Below are 18,036 nucleotides of genomic sequence, written 5' to 3' on the forward strand. Positions count from 1 at the left end.
GGTTTTTATGAAGCTGTATAATGTACGGCATGTTGATTTTAGGATCGCACATAGCTACTTTTATAGAGAATGAGGAAGTTTATGCAGGAAAGTACAAGTTCTCTATAGCTTATGAAGTGGCGTAAAGGACTGGTGGTAGTTCTACAACCCCTTTCATATGAAAAAATTACAGGTATCTGAGAAAGGTACTGCATTCTTACGTTCTCCATGACTTCTCTAGATGTGTGCAAGCTGAGACGATTGCCTTCACAATTTACAGTAATTAGCTGAACCCTCGCTACAGAGGAAATGCAGTGTACATAGTTTTGCAGCATTTCCTCTGAGGTTGCCGAGTAAGCACTTGCTTATTGGCAGGAATTCCTCCTTTTTCAACCTCCTGACTCCTCCTGGGATTTCACCTCTCTCTTCACAAATCTAGGTTTCTTGATATTCTCTGCCCCCCCCCCCCTATCCTTGTTGACATCCGTCTTTATATACTATCTGTTATCTTGCCCCTTCACTAAAAAAACTAGTGAGGTAAAAAATGAAACATGGTTTGTAGAGAGCTGGGTCATGTTTGCCAGCTGTGGTGGAGAGAGACCTGGTCATCTAAGGGGGATCAAGAGCAGGAGGTATAGGAGGATATTGAAAGATGGCACAGAGGTAGATACTATATGAGGCTCTCATTGGCTGCATGGAAGTGTCTCTTGCTTGATTATGCTTGGCAACCAATTGTCAGATTATGGTATCTGCAGTTCTGGTTCAGAACCTTAAGACTTTTAGAGCAGGGGTTCTCAACCTTGGCAACTTTAAGACTTGTGGACTTCAACTCCCAGAATTCCTCAGCCAGCAAAGCTCTTGTATTGGTAGCCCTTTGAATTTTTCCTCTCAGAAATCCTTATAAAAGTGAAGCATTTGCAACAAGTTGATGCTGCAAATAGCAGTAGCACTTAGATTTATATACTGCTTCATAGTGCTTTACGGCACAAATATCAGCATATCGCTCCCAACAATCTGGATCCTCATTTTACTGACCTTGGAAGGAGGGAAGGCCGTGTCAACCTTGAGCCGGTGAGGATCAAACTGCTGGCTGTGGGCAGAGTTAGCCTGAAATACTGCATTCTAACCACTGTGCCACCATGGCTCCTGCGGTTACAAATGTTGGTTTTGCTTAGAGATGGTAATCTTCTCTATTATGCTTAAAATCTAGTCTATGTGGGAAATTACACATGTGCAAAGTCCTTCATGTTGATGCATGTTTTTCTGAGGCACAACTTATTTATTCCCTTAAAAAACTTGTTTTGAACTTGCAATAGGGATGGTCCCTGGATATTAGTATTGGTAGGGATATACATTGTCTTTTCAATGGCTGTGTTGACATTGCCTTGGCCCACTGGTGCCAAAGCAGAAAACTAATAAATAACAATGAAAGTAGAAAACAATAGTGAGCAATATATAGATATATATATATGTGCCATCAAGTCATTTTCAACCCCTAATGACCACAAAGATTTTCTCCATAACAATACGTTCCTAATCTGATCTTTTATGTCTTCCAATGCTGCAACTGTGGCCAATGTATCAGACTCCATTCACCTTGGTGCTGATTCTGCTCTTCTTCTCTTTCCTTCCATCTCTCCCAGCATTAGAGACTAGTGGAAAGCTAAGTCTTCACATGATGTGTCTAAAGTAGGATAGCAAGAATTAAAAATAGCAAGAACACAAAAAGCAAACCCAAATCCCCAAGAACTAAGGTATAAAATCCCAATGTCAGTGCAGAGATCATAAATTGCCCAGCTGCAAAAACCATCATTTAAACACTTTCTTAAAAGAAAACAGATCCAGAGCTATATTGTATTTGAAGGGTATGCTGTCCTGTTAAATTTCAGTCATTTAAATTTAAAGATGGGATCAGGAACACCCCTGCTTTACTAGATCAATAAGCTATACAGGAGAGCAAATATTCTGTCCAATTACACAGATCTAATGATCCTTAATATTTAATTTTCCAGTTCTGATTTTCAGAGTTGTACGTTAATGTATTTGGAGAGTATAACAGAAACCACAGTAAAGAAAGAACAAAGGAGTTGCATATCTCACAGGTGTTTTTTCCCATTTCCAGGATAAGAAATGAACAGACGTATATTTATTTCTGTTAACCATGTAGAGATTGAGGCCCAGTATGTGTTTACTTTTGTGTGTGTGAGTTTTGTTTGCTGATTTATGAATTCCTGCATAATCTGGTGTAAAAATAAATACAGTTCAATTCTGGGCTCACGCTGTTAGTTCTATAATGTCTAATGTTTCCTTTTTTATTGTCTTCAGCTTACCAAATGGTTTATTATGTCTCGGTTTTCTGCATTGCAATAAACAACACTACCATACATTGGGCTGAGGTATTTTAGTTGCATTCTTTTAAGATTCATTTTTTTAAAAGTTTCAGTACACTTATTTATGCTTTTTCATACAGACTTGAGCTTATAATTTTTGCTGGGGATTTGTGGATTTTTTTTTCTGCTTTATTTTCTCTCTGGTCCTAATATGTAATTCATAATTCCACCCTTTGTTACTGTCCGGGCTGAAATTCCAGCCCTTGTTATTTAAACAGAACACTTCCATCTATTGTTTTCTATTCAATTTCCTATCCTTTTTGTGGCTGTGAAGGTTCAAATCTAAGACATATGTGTATAGGTTATCCTTGGAGGTGAGGATACAAAGCAGGAAAAGTGAAAAAAAGCTGCATTATAAAATCATAATTTTTCTATATTGGTTTTATGAATTTCATCATTCTAGATGTTTTTAACTTTTTCCAGTTAATTTGTTTTTTTTAAAAAATACATATTTTGGGGTCTTCTACTCCCTCTTTTGCTTTTATCATACTCTTGAGGATAAATAGATGCTGCATTGTGGAGTAATCTAAAGCCTTCCATTTGCAAGAATGTGAAACGTGATTTGTTTCCTGCACAGGTCATGGTTGTTGGCTTCAGATACATGTTAGGAGGAAAGCAAAAGATAGGGAAATAGTGTGGGCTGATAAAGTTGAAGGTAGGGCAAAATCAGAGAAAGAAAAAAAGCTATCTGTAAACTAGCAAGAACACATCTGCTTGCTGCTCCAATTAACAAGTGAATTGGATAGAAGTCAGAGAGAATTATATAAGTCTGTTTATTGGTGCATGGGGGAAGGGACCTCCAAGGCTGAAATAGCTTAATTTCTCAGACGTGCCTTTCCTTACACAAAGCTGTTAATGCCCTTTGGGTATTAATTCAGCTGTAATGTAACAGTTTTAGAGTACTGCTTAATTTGAAGGAACTTCTTTACCTAATATGTAATCTGGTTTTAATACGCAAATTATTTTTTTTAAAAAAGTGATTGCTGGGGTTTTCCTCCTTTCCAACATATATGTCTGCCAATTACTTCTTCAGGACATCTATACTCTTGTGTCTGTCCCCTTCAATTGGGCAAAACAATGCATCATAAGACAACCATTTTTGAATCAAGTAGACTAGAATAGAGCTGGAAGGGACCTTGGAGGTCTTCTAGTCCAGCCCCCCCCCCCGTTCAAGCAGGAGAACCTATACCATCTCAGTCAAGTGACTGTCCAGTCTCTTCTTAAAAATCTCCAGTGATGGAGCGGCCACAATTTCTGAAGGTAAGCTGTTCCACTGGTTAATTATCCTCACTGTCAGGAACTTTCTCCTTAATTCCAGGTTGCTTCTCTCTTTGATCAGTTTCCAACCATTGTTTCTTGTCCTGCCCTCTGGTGCTTTGGAGAATAATTTGACCCCCTCTTCTTTGTGGCAGCCTCTCAAATACTGGAATACTGCTATCATGTCACCCCTATTTCTTCTTTTCTTTAGGTATCTTTAGGTACCTCGAATGGACTAACTTACAGAATGCATCCACCCTCAGGGACCCATGACTCCTAAGGGAATGAAATTTGGGAAAGTTGTGGCTGCTTCAGGTCTTCTGGGCAGCTCTTGTGGTCATGTGATCCTAGTTTTCAGTGTTCCATGATAGTTTCCCAGCCACTCTTGCAAACCCTCACTCCTTCCCACAGCTAGCACTAGTCACTTACCTGCATGCTAGAAAGGAAGGGAGGGAGAAAGAGAGGAATAAGGAGGAAGGGAGGGAGAAACAGGGAAAAAGGAACCCCTGTACACCCTTCCTAGGCCATACTGCCTGCAAGCGACCTGGCCAACCTGTGGAGCCTCCCCCATGCTCCTCTTCTGACCCATATGGCATCTCTTGTTCCCCCTCACACCTCCCCACGTATTCTTCCCAACCTGTTCATCCCATTGCTTAATCCGTTTACTTGCCATCCATTTACTTGCCAGCTGGACTTAGAATTGCAGCTTCCTGCTGGCTTTCCTTCTTTCTCCTGCACGGTTTCCACAAAAGTAAAATAAATGGGGAAGCTTGCAGGAGTTCAAGGGAGGGAGGGAGGAAGGAAGGAAGGAAGGTTTCTGATGCTGCCTGCCAGTTTCCCACAAGGAAACTCAATGGAAAAGTTGAAAGTCGCTCCACTCCTATTGGTTTTTTGGTCATTCTGTTTCTCTATTTAGATAAGGAAACATCTCTGAAACAATGTCCCAAAAGGGCATGGGTTGTCTAGTAGAGGTAATTTTAAAAAAAAGGCAATAGACAGTTATAATCAATCACACATTTTCAATAGGATTTTCCAGAGACTTATATTCTTACCTATACTAAGGTTTTATCTGAACTATAGTTCTGTCTACTACACATTGAGAAGATGCACTTTCATCTCATTTCATATCATTACTAAAACATAAAGATGGAGATGGATCAAAATATGACTTTCTGATTCCATTACTATCTCCTCCTGTGTACTTTTCTTTCTTTGCTCTTTGAACCCTCTGCAAGATGCTGTTCATATTTTGGAATAAAGATTTATATTGTTACTTATGAGATTTAATTCTATTTATATGACGGTGTTACAGTGCTTTTATAGCTGCTTTTTTGTTTGCCAAATTAACACTCAGTTTTTCTGTGTAAATTGCTAAGTTTTAAAACTTGTACCCTTATGTTGCCAAAGCAACACTGAATGGCAGATCATCTGAGGCACAAAGATGTGTAAAAATGCCTAAAAACACACCATGTTCAGCCATCAGAAACCTAGTTTGTCTACTTTTACCTCTTTGACCCATGCAAGGTTTCTTGTCAAGCACAGGAAATCAGGAGTTCAGGCATTTCAAATAAATATATAGGTTTATTGTATGCTAAAGCTCTCTACAAGAATCTGAACTACTAACAGTCAAAGCAAATTAGTGGTAGATAAAGGAATTCAAGGTGGGATGGACTTAAATCTCTTGTGGGTGTGAAGGCACTCAAGACTGATGACACATTTGACCCCTCCCTCAGGCTCAGCCTGGTCATCTCCTACACTTACTTCTTAGCTCTCTTTCTGCAGCCCCTGGCATCTCCCCAGTTTGTGCCATCAACGTTCTCTGTTTTTACCCAGATATAAGGAACAACAGTCACTAAATCCCAAATATTTAATTTCTATATTTCACTTCTAAATCTCACCCATTCAACTCGTATGCCCTGCCCAGAAACCCGAGGCTGAATATTTTAATTGCTCCCTTCCAGATAGAGATAGCTCTACGCCATGAACTCTGTAAACCTCACAAGGCCAGGTGTGATTTTATTTCATTTGAGTACAAAAAAGATGGCAAGATGGTTTACAGGCATTTAAAGCAAACAGCAATACATTTTTAATAATAATAATAATAATAATAATAATAATGGTTGAAGAAGAAAAAATGGCTTTGGAAAAATATCTGAAGAACAATGATGAAGATGCACTGAAATTAGTATATCAGGAAGGCTTACTGACTACTGGAGAGACCAAACTGGCCTACAAGAAAGACCAAATGAAGAACAGAATAGAGACATGGGAAGACAAAGCACTATATGGCCAATATATTAAAAAAATAGCTGGGAAAGCAGATAATAACAAGACCTGGCAATGGCTAAGAGCAGGAAAATTGAAGAAAGAGACCGAGGGACTAATTCTGGCTGCACAAGACCAAACCTTAAGGACAAATGCATATAAAGTCAAAATTGAGAAGACAGCAACAGACAGTAAGTGCCGCCTATGCAAAGAAACTGAAGAAACAGTGGACCACCTGGTAAGCTGTTGCAAGAAGATTGCACACACTGACTACAAGCAGCGGCATGACAAAGTAGCAACAATGATGCATTGGAAGATCTGCAAAAAATATCATTTGCCTGTAAGCAAAAACTGGTGGGATTATAAAATAGAGAAAGTCATAGAAAATGATAAAATTAAACTGCTCTGGGACTTCAGAATTCAAACAGACAAGCACCTGCAACATAACACCCCAGACTTAACAATTGTCGATAAGAAAGACAAAAAAGTCTGGATAGGGGACGTGGCAGTGCCTGGAGACAGCAGAATAGACGAGAAAGAACTGGAGAAGATAACAAAATACAAAGACCTACAAATAGAAATAGAAAGACTGTGGCAAAAGCAAGCAAGGGTAGTACCAATAGTAATAGGCTACTTGGGTGCAATCCCAAAACAACTGGAGCACCACTTGAACACCATTGGCATTGACAAATTCGCTATTAGTCAATTGCAAAAGGCGGCCTTACTAGGAACTGCTTCCATCTTGCGACGATATCTGTAATACCATCAAACATCCACATCTGCCTATTCCAGGTCCTGGGTAAGGACTCGATAGGTAGACAAAATGCCAAATCCAGTCTGAACATCTGGCTGACTGTGCGATGATCAATAATAATAATAATAGCACAACAGCATGAAAACACTTGTAAAAAGCTGGGAGAAACATCAGACTGCAAGGAGCTAAGGGGAAATGGTATTTGTTGCTTTCTTAAAGGCAAGGAGTGATGGGGCAATAGCAAAAAAAGATCTTCCATTTCACAGCCCCCTTAAGAGAAATGTAGCTGCTTTAGTCTAATGGCATAATGGAACCTGAGACTCAGCAGCCTTTTCATAAATCAGCGGAAATACAATAAACAGTGCAAATCAGAATAGTGCCTTGGCAGGGGGCTCACAACATCTGCTTGCTCTCAAATATTTCTTTGTTTATTTTGTTTACTTGCTGCAGATGTTGTATCTTGGGTTGTGTCACATGGGCTACACAAAGCAGATGTAGAATTAATATTTTTTTCCCTTTTGGGTTAGAATAGAATAGAGCTGGAAGGGACCTTGGAGGTCTTCTAATCCAGGCCCCTGCTCGAACAGGAGAACCTATACTATTTCAGACAAGTGACTCTCTAGCCTCTTTTTAAAAATCTCCAGTGGTGGAGCGCCCACAATTTCTGAAGGCAAGCTGTTCCACTAGTTAATTGTCCTCACTGTTAGGAACTTTCTCCTTAATTCCAGGTTGCTTCTCTCCTTGGTCAGTTTCCAACCATTGTTTCTTGTCCTGCCCTCTGGTGCTTTGGAGAATAGTTTGACAGCCTCTTCTTTGTGGCAGCCTCTCAAGTACTGGAATACTGCTATCATGTCTCCTCTATTTCTTCTTTTCTTTAGACTAGCCAAACCCAAGTCCTGCAGCCATTCTTCGTATGTCGATTGCAGTCACATGATCACATAGCTAGGAGTAGATTCTTAAGAACTTAGTACATCTTACTTCTGAATAGTGATGTATAGTAACGACTACTAAATAATCATTTATAGTATTGCATAATTGCAGTGGTCAATGTACTGCAGGAATAAGCAATAGGACAGTGGTTCTCAACCTTTTTAATGCCGCGACCCCCAACCGGTCATAAGTCGAGGACTACTCAACCAGTCGTAAGTTGAGGACTACTCAACTGGTGCAGCACCGTTTGCAGAATGGGACTTTTGGGGGGCTCAGCAGGGCAGAGACAGCCTGGACAATTCCTATTGGCTTTTGAAAGCCAATAGAATTAGACTCTATTCAAGAGAGTCTCTTCTATTGGCTTTCAAAAGCCAATAGAATAAAAGGGAGTAGCACAGCTAAGGAAAAGGGGGAAAAATGGCGGACTGTGTTGTTTGACGACCCCCGTGAAATGGTCATTCGACCCCAAATGGGGTCCCGACCCACAGGTTGAGAACCACTGCACTAGGGTGTTGGGGATTAGAACTCTAGATGCCTCTGATTAGTTGACTGGGTTAAAATCTCAAACATCTGCAAGGCACCCACTTACTCAGTCCCAATATTCTTAAATTGACAACATGTTTTCTTTTTAATCAGAAGAAGCTTTTACTCTATAGTTCTGTTTGAAATGGTTTACTGCCTAATAATGACTTCATGATGTGTAGCTTACTCCCCTGTTAAGAAAAGTTTCCTTTTGGCATTTTCACATAAATTATACTCTATCTCAGCTCATATTATAATACCACAAATTTGCTTCTTTGGTCCAGGGATCAATTGGGTGGGTGGGGCTGATGAAGGGGAGGGGGAAAGAGAAGATTGCCAGAAATTTCTTTTAGTTAACAAAGTTTGGGCCATTTTTATAACAGGTCATGTATTTCTCTCAAGATGGCTCATAGGGATGCCCTCTCTCTGAATCTTTCTGGTGAAATAAAGTGTAGAAAAGGTTTCTATGGAAAATATTGTTCATGGCTACCTAATGTTTGCAATAAGTAAATCTCCCTGTGACAGGTTGCAGTTGAATTCTAGGCTGCTAGAATGTTTTGAGGAGCTGAAAGTTGGGTGCCTGCCTAACACACGTCCCTCTCTCTTTTTATCAAAGAAACATCAAGCATAACTTTCCATATTAAGCTTTCCTTCATTTCAAAACCTTTATCTTAATGGAAGAACCTAGAATAAATGAAATCATTAACAGTGTAGATCAGACATGTCAAACACAAGGCCCGGGGCCCGGATGCGGCCCACAAAGTGGTTTCATGTGGCCCGCGAAGCCATCCTGGAAACAGTGAGGGAACGGCCCCCCCTCTGCCTTGGCCCTGGCCCAGGTCAGCCGGGAGCCAATGTACAATTTTGTGGTGGCCATCTATGCTGAAACGCATTCAGCCTTAGCTCCATAAGCCCCCCCCCCCACATGGCCTGAGAGGAACAGTGAGGCTCCTCCAGTGGACCATGCCTTGGCACTTGCCCCGGCCCCACCCCCTTCTGCCAGAGGCCCTCAGATCTATCCCACTCCTGCCAGGCTCCCACAGGCACCCTTGATGCGAATGATGTAGAGCTGGCCACACCCACCCAGTAGACCACACCCACTCCATCCACACCCACCCAGTAGGCCACACCCACCCTGGCCATACCCACCTGCCCCCCTGAGGGTAACTGCAATGCTGATGCGGCCCTCAATGAAATTGAGTTTGACACCCCTGGTGTAGATCATCAGTCCTGTCTTCACATGGGCAAACTACAATGTCCTCTCTCAATTAGAATATGAGCTGGGAAGACTGAAATTATAGTCAAAGACAACCAGAAAGTCAAAAGGCAAGAAAATCTGATTGATCCCAATTGTATTTGATCTTGAGAATAAACTCACCCTGCTGGCCTTCTGTACAGGACTATCTCCAACCTTTTCAGAGCCTTTGTTCCTCTTAATCAATCATTATTTCTCACCTTAACTATGCAAATATTTTAGAAGTAATAATTCCTGATGATGATGCTCTTGCAGTTATCATTCTAATACAAGCCACCTTTTTCTGATCTGAGTTCTGTGATGTGTTTAATATATTTAATGAAAGAAATAAAAAAACAAGAAAATCCCAATGCCATTAATTTCAGTGGATTATTTTTCTTCTCATGAAGCTATGTCACATTTGGAGTAGGACAGAAAAATACTAGTAAAAGTACTTGAAGTTTGAATTTGACACTTTATGCAGATGGTGTCAAGTGGTCTAATGACTAGAGAGCCCTGAGTTAGTTTCCCCTGAGTAGGGTAAAAGAGAAACTTGAAGACAGTGTTTATTTCTTACTTTTAGTTTTATTCCAGGAGGCACAATGGCTCAATAAGTAAAGATGCTCAGCTATTCAGCTGGAAAACTGACAGCCCTGGTTTGAGATCTGAGTGCTCCATGAGGTATGAGCTACCATTACTTGCCCCTGCCACTGTCAACCTAACAGTTCAAGAGCATGCAAATGCGAGTAGATAAATAGGTCTTACTATGGAGGAAAGGTAACAGCATTCCATGTTCCTCAGTGAATAATTATGCTAGCCACATGACCACAGAAGTGCCTTTAGACCAGGGGTCTTCAAACTTGGCCCTTTTATGACATGGACTTCAACTCCCAGAATTCTTCAGCCAGGCACGCTGGCTGAGGAATTCTGGGAGTTGAAGTCCACAAGTCATAAAAGGGCCAAGTTGGAAGACCCCTGCTTTAGACTATGCTGGCTCTCTCAGCTGAGAAACGGAGATAAGCACCACCCCCTAGAGCAGTGGTGGTGAACCTATGGCACGCATACCAGAGGTGGCACTCAGAGCCCCCTCTGTGGGCACCCACACCGTCGCCCCAGCCCTGCCTCCCCCCACGGCCCCCTCCTCACCAGCAGCCCCCCTGGAGATTTATCCCCAAGCGCGGCCCGCACAGAGCAGCGCAGCCAAGGATATGGCAGCCGGGCAGCGGGGACAAGACTCCACCCTCGTACCCCATCACATACAGATGATGCTGTAGGGTGCGGATGGAGGGCGTGGCTGCCATGGAGCTGCTGGGCTGCCTGGGTGATCTGCGGCAGGCCATGGAGATGGTGGGTGGCTGGGCAGGTGGGGCGGAGCAGGGGTGGGGGCAGGGGAAGAGTGGGGGTGGGCAGGACAGGGGTAGCCCAGTTTTGGGCACTCAGTCTCTAAAAGGTTCACCATTACTGCCCTAGAGCCAGACATGACTCAACTTTACCTTTAGTTTTAATCGCTTTTAATGTGTGTGTGTGTGTGTGTGTGTGTGTTTATATGATGAGTGTGTGTGTATGTGTGGGTATCACAACTAAAAAAATCAACTAACTACTGGAAGAAGTGTTCAAAAACAGTGTTATAAATAGCTACTTAATCATAAAAGAATTGCATGAATCATATTGCTCAATCTAACAGAACTTTTATAAATATTTGGTTTTGGGTTGGTTAAAGATATGGCAGACTAGGAAAAAACTAAAAAGTGGATCATCTCCCAGATTTTCCCTCTGCTCTTTTTCTTCCTGGTCCTTTCCATATGTAGTTGGGACTGAAGAGTAGTTCTAAACAACAACAATAGTGTTTTTCTCTGGTATTCCTCCCTGGACTAGACTGGACCACATTCTGCGGGTAGGGTTTGAAGTATCTTTGACATTTCTGATTTTTAGTTTGGGGAGGATGCAATCTAGGCGGATACCACACGCTCTGGAAACAGTGGTGCTTATTCATGCAGTTTGTGGGATTTGATCATGCTTTTTCAGTTGATAGCCCCAAATAATTTTCTCTATGGAACTGGAGCATATTAAATTGGCAAACATTAGAATTATAAAGAAAGCCACACCACTGTTACAGGCTGGCCTCAAGCCTACAATAGTCTTCCTTTTCTCAACAACTTTGTAATTTTATTGCAGCTTGACACACAGTAAACATGAGGGGACTAGTGATATGGGAAACCAAGGTGCTGAAATTCAGTAATTTCTAGATGTGAGTCTGAGAAATTGGTGTTTTGTTTAGGATCACACAGCTTTGGGAAGGAAATGAATTTGAGTTATTTCAGGAAAATATTAAAATGATTTCTTTTTCCAGTTTGTTGGTTTGTTCATTTTAATAGCAGCTGTTGTGGAAAGCCTTTAATTTTCTACGTTTATATTATACCCTAATTCTGGACATCCATAGTCTGGTGGCTGCTGAATGCTTTGGGATAACAAGGCTCAGAATTCCGAGTCAAAAGCTGGAAAATTTCAAGAGAAGTAACCCCAACTTGTCTAGAAAGTGGCCAATTTATAACCAAGAGATAAAGAACATTGAAAACAAGATGTTTTTCTGGATTTTGTGTTCTACTATTATACTTCTTAGTGCTCTTTTAATTATTATATCATGGTTTTAGGTAATGATTGTTTTATTTTTTTATTTTATTTTATTGGCTTTCTATTAAACCATACAGAGTCACTTTACACGAGAATGGTCGGTCATATTAATTTGATTAAATAAATAAATGTTCCATTTGTTGACTGAGGTGTAGCTAATTGATTTGGAATACATATTGGAATAAAAAAATATGGAAAAGGAAAATTTAATGGTTAACCAACATCCTCAATCATTAGAACCATCAGTTTAGTTTTTTAATTGTTAAAGGTGAATTCTTTCTTTTGATACACACTGGTATCCCTCTGTCTTCCTCCAGCTTCATTAGGCTTGAAGATGATTGATGAATTGGTTACATTAATTAACATATAAAGATGGGGAAGAACAAGATGCTTATTTCATTCATTCTCATTTCATTGACTTTTACTCCCCTCAAACTGAAGTTGCTGGGATGATTGTTGTTGTTTTAAACACTAGAGTTGAGCTTTTCCAGCATTTTTGAGGACAGCCAGAGAAAGTCCTCTCACCACATTGAAATGGATGGGTAAATATCAAGGGAAGTGGAAATCTCAGTTTTTTGACCCACAAATACACATTTTGTTAAGCAAGGAAATAAGAGAAACGATTACGCGTAATCAACATCAGGGGGGATTTTTTTTATGAATGGTGAATTGGTTTGTATATGTAGAAGCAGATGTCAGTGGCTATGCATGGTTTATGGAAAAAAAAGGCCAGAATGTGGTCTTCGAGTTAAATATTGGCCTGCTCTGCATAGCAGTTGGTACAGGGTTTGGCAACGGACAAGGAAGCTGCTATAGCAAGAGTTTATTTTGATTCTGAATTCAGTTAGTTGGGGAAGATGAGTCATAGACCATAGTCCTAGGTGGTCAGCATGCAATTATATAGCATTGGCTTTCACAAATATAAGCTTGTAAGAACAATTAGGGCGTTCAGTCAACTGTACTGGGCCAATCCACCAAATAATTGATATACCAAATTTATGGTCTAGTTTTCAGAAGTAGAAAACCTGCATCCGACTCGATGTGGTAAAACTTCCATTTTTAACAGCATGGACAATCTGGGCTGTTGTGGGTCAGTTTCCTATCTGTTGCTCAACAACTGCTGGGAAGGCCACTGTTTTTCTTCCCTTGGCACAGACTCACACAAACATTTATAGATAACCAAGGCTATGGCAATCCCAGAGGAATAAGTGAAAAAAAAGTGTAACAAAAATAACTTCAGCAGAAAATGAAAAACAAAGTATAGTTTAGTTTGGAAGATATAATTCCTACTCCTGCAGTTAGAGCCATTCATGTCTAGCATAGCTTAGTAATGAGTCAACTGTGGCATCTGCCTATAAAATGTGGACCTCATCTAATAGTGGGACAGTGATTTTCAGCTGAGATGCAGTGACAAGGGGGAGAGTATTTAATCATCACCCTTTCCCCTCCTCATTCCATAACTGAGTTACTTTTCACCTTGCTAAATTTTAATATTAAAAATGAACTTAATTGATACTAATATTGCTAGTTGATGTCTAGGATCCTGGGCAAAAATGGTGCTGGATAATATAGTGGTACCTCGGTACGTGTTGTTAATTGGTTCCAGGAGGTATCAAAAATGATGAGGCACGATGGGTACCAAAAATGATGAATACCAAAACATTTTTTTCCCCTGAGGAATAATATAAATAAATTTAATGCATTCCCAAACCAAAAACACTGCACATTTTTAAGGCAATGTGTTAAAAGATAGGGCTGTATATCATTACATGAGAAAAACCTAAAAATTAATATATACTTAGATTAAATGAAATAAAAACCTTACCTGTTCTTATGAGAAAAAAGTGCAAAAATACACAAAATGAGATAAGATTGCACAGGGCAAGAGCTGCCTCATGACTGAAGCTTTCTCCTTGGTTTTGGCTGGAAAAGGTAGTGAATCACGAGACAACCGACACCCACAACTTCTAGATCACGGGTTAAGTACCAAACAAACAACAAGTGCCTGGACAAAATTACCTCGTTAAAATGCACTGAGTTCCAAATTCGATGAGTTTCAAAGCAGTTGAGTATTGAGGTACCACTGTATAATCAATCAGATTTGCTTCTCTGGACTGCTACATCTCTCTTTCAAAATTATTTCCCTTCCTTCAGCTCCTGTTCTTTAAAATGCGCTTGCAACATTTTTTTTTTGCCCAATCTACCCCCTCCCCCCAAAATAACAAAAATATATCTGGTGTAAGAAAGACATTAATAATGGGTTATATACCATTGATTGGGACAAAAATTAAGCATGCTTTGCTCTGAGTTCAAATATAGACAGAAGGAACTCCCTCTAAATTAATTAATAAACAAACTAAATTTTCCTCCAATTACTTATATCTTTGTTAACCGTCAGATAAAATGAGCACCATCGATAAAAGAAAAGAAAATAACAAAGGTTTAAGTGTGTTTTGTTTAAAAAGGGATGCCAGCAAGTAAAAGGAAGATATATTTGTAGTGTCCTGTAGAAAACATTAAGATCATAATCATGGAATCCTTTGAAAAAAAAAAAAGTTTAAGTACAGCCAAAAGTATTTCTCTAGTGCTGTGATGACAAAATTGACATCAGGCAGATTTCTCAGGGAGAAGAAGGTCACAGAAGAGACATTGCCAGACAAATAAAACGCCATCTTCAGAAGGCAGAGAACCAGGAAATAGGCCTCAGTGATGTCACAGTAAAATGTGAGCACAATGTGTCTCTGAGTTCTGCCAGTATAATTTCTTACACACCCAAAAGGACACATAAGGTTCTGTTTTTACTGAGGGCAAGTAATATAGTTGCTCCCTCTCCCAGATAGTTCATCTTCTTCACCCTCCTGGAACTTAGTTGGAAGATTTAAGTCATAATTTTCCATTCCCAAGAGAATACTGTGATGGGCTTATGGTAGAAAAGGAGAGGAAAAAAAAAAGAATTAAAACAATGATTACAAATACATGAAAATCGTGTCCCATTAAGGCTGACTTCTTTTTGTACTTATTAGAAAATCAACTGAATAGTCATCAGTATGATGGTGCTATAAGTAGTGGAATTTTCAAGAAGAAAAAGAGGTCAGTGTAACCAGGAGACCAATAATCAAACAACAGGCTAGCCAAGTGTTTTTTAAAACAGAAAAAAATATAATCTAGACTTGGCAAAAGAATGAATGACAGCCATTCATATCTATGGGAGAAAGTTTTTTTTAAAGTACATTTTTTGGACTATATGGGGAAGAGTATCTTTCCCTCGACCTTATGACCCCAGTTGCTTGAGAAAACTTGCCCTTCCAACATCTTCGTCATTTGCAACATCTTAACATTCTCCTTTTGAGCTTACTGGGAATTTTTTCCTGTTTATTTAATAACACCCTGAGCCATTTATTATTAAGATGGAGTATGGCAGGCAGCATGGACTCCAAAAATGATCTTTGCACTAAGGAGTCAGAGGGACTGCAGCAAAGAAGGCCCTCAGGGTCCTTCTTCATAGTTTTGGGCATAAAGTACCTATTTTATTTTTGTTCTATTCAGATGCATGTTGGACAAGCCACGATTGAGTCCAGATGCTTGTAAGACAAGCCATGATGGTGGAAATATGAAGGAATATACCTTAGAGATGTGGGATAAACCCTACCTGTAGAGATTTAAGTTTTTAAAATCAAATGTATCTTTTGGTGATGCTAAGTATGACAACATTTGAGAAGAAAAAAAAAAACCTCTTCAATAAAAGGAGCAAGAGATGCCAAGCTGAGTAAGGCAGTTTGTAACCATTTTATTGTAGCAAGAAGGTTAGAACTCAGTGTCTTTGCTCAGTGGTGGAGCATAGACTTTGTAGTGAAAATTCATTCCTGTCATCTCCATATAAGTCTAGGAGAAACTGGCTCATTTTCGTATTTCTTGATGCATGAGATTTTGAAAAGGCCATTTCTGAGAATAGTGCCCGTGGCAATGTACAACAACATGAGAAATTATAAATGTGTTTTCAAAGTAGGTGGTTGCATTAAAGAATGCAGCAATAATTAACTTCTGTAAATTCCTTAACCATAGAAAATTACAGCAAAACCAGCTGCTCTTCAAACAATGGAGCAAAAAATTAACTATTGCCTGCCTCTTTAAACTAACTGACTTTATTCTGGTGCTTGTAGATGGTTCAGGAAGCTGAGAAATGTCAAATAACAAGTTCCTATTAGAAGTAGTAAATGTAGTATGATCTCTGTAAATAATAGTCTCCAGTAAGTAGATTTTTCTGAAGAGAAGAAAAGTCCAAAGTTACCATTTAAGATTAATAAGTTTCAGCTATGCTGAATGAATTCCAAATTGGAGTTAGAATATGTGAAAGGAGTAGCTAAAATCATGGCATTTTTTCAATGAGTTTTGCAATGCAGTGTGGGTTTCTATATAGATTGGGAGAAGCCAGGTCCATTTTTTATAAATATTTGCCTCATTTTAGCTTCCTGCAGATATATTTAATGTGTAAAACTCTTTTGTGCCCTTCAGCTCTCCTGCTGTATTTTTGTCTCATAAGATAATGCCTTAAAAAAAAAAAGAGTGCAAGACTATGCTGGAAGGGGATATTTGGAAGGACACACACTGTTTCTTGTGCTAAAGAGTGTGGTTATTAGCTAAGGTAATTGCTTTTAGATTCAGTACATGGGTATTCAGTCAAGGTAAACCTTATCAGTGTTTAGCCAACTCAGATTAGTAATAGTTGCATTTCAGTTGAATGCAACATCAACAAAAAAGTGCAGTGAACATATAAGGACACTTGTTTTCCCCAATTTGCATATTTGATAAATGCATCTTTACTTTGTTCTCCTTTAAAAAAACCCACCTTGCATTTCACCTATCTATCCTACTCATAGCATGCTTTGAGATATTACTTTATTATGTTAGTATAGTACGTTTGCTTTGGCTGGTGCACCCTGGTCATTTATTTAACAACAGACATTGGCTACAGGCATTCAAACCCTTGTCACCTCACACTGGGCTACAAAGGACTGCCCTTGAAGACTATCCAGGATCTACAACTAATACATAATGCAATATTCAGTATACTAACAGGGATAATCTGTTATTGCTGGGTAATAATACTGGAACTGTAGGAACCGCATTAGTTGCTGGTTTGTTTCCAGGAACAATTGAATGACTAATTAACTACCTTGGAAGACCGCATTGTAGAAGGCTATAGTTATAAGATTTGGATGCAGTCCAAAGCAATTCAAGTGAGTCTTAAGTCTATAATCCTATATATAAATTCCAATCACACACTCCTCATCAGTTTAGGGTTGAGGTATAATTCCACAGATTTTTCATTTTAATGTTTACTTCTTGCAGAAAAAATAAGATAGATGACTACCATAGTTTTACTTCCAAGAAGGCGTTTTGAGTTACATCCTAATCTGAAACTGGCTTATTCTAAGCTTGGTTTCAGTGCTTTCAACAGATCATATTCTCAGTATAATATAGGTAGGATTACATCCTTAGGCAGAAATCAGGGCACTGAACTTTTCAATAAATTCCATTGAATAAGAAGTATGCATAGAATTTCCTCTTGTACCCATCTTAATCCCTTCCCTTCCATTTGCAACTGGTATGCTATCAACTTGGTACCTTATGTAATTTGTGTGAGCTGGTGAGATAGCTCAGACTTTGCTCTAATTCAGGTTTTGCTACAGCCTTTCACCTCAAATTAATCTTCCTTCCCATTTATTCTACAGGTCCTGTGCCTAGAAGTGGCTGTCTATTGTCTCAGGTCAACAGTTCACATCCTGTCCAAGCCTTGCTAGAAAGTTTTACTGTCTTATCTGGCTGTGCAAGCAAAGGAACTGCTGGATTGCCACAAGAAGTTCACATCCTCAACGTTAGGAGTTCAGAAGATTCTGGCCACCATGAAAGAGAGGTATGGAGGAAATCATTCTGTGTCTTAGTCTTAAATATCACTATCTTCCCAAATCTATTGCCTTCTAAACTGTCTTGGACTTCAACTCTCATAAACCACCACAGTATTTTGTTGGTTTGGTTCATAATTCTAAGTGGAACCCAACTTTAGTGGACAAGAT

The 18,036-nt window shown here is 39.5% G+C and overlaps 1 protein-coding gene across 3 annotated transcripts in view; it reads left to right on the plus strand.

Moving 5' to 3' along the window:
• Window positions 1–18,036, plus strand: part of TGFBR3 (transforming growth factor beta receptor 3) — a 154,350-nt gene that overhangs the window by 52,627 nt on the left and 83,687 nt on the right. For all 3 annotated transcript variants that reach the window (XM_039343517.1, XM_039343518.1, XM_039343519.1), the window contains exon 3: window positions 17,695–17,876. In XM_039343517.1, coding sequence (XP_039199451.1) covers window positions 17,695–17,876 — 182 coding nt within the window. The remainder of the gene's footprint in view (window positions 1–17,694; window positions 17,877–18,036) is intronic.

The sequence above is a fragment of the Crotalus tigris genome, unplaced genomic scaffold (genome assembly GCF_016545835.1).
Source record: "Crotalus tigris isolate CLP2741 ecotype Arizona unplaced genomic scaffold, ASM1654583v1 scf7180000017857.1083437, whole genome shotgun sequence".
In the NCBI taxonomy this organism is placed as follows: domain Eukaryota; kingdom Metazoa; phylum Chordata; class Lepidosauria; order Squamata; family Viperidae; genus Crotalus; species Crotalus tigris.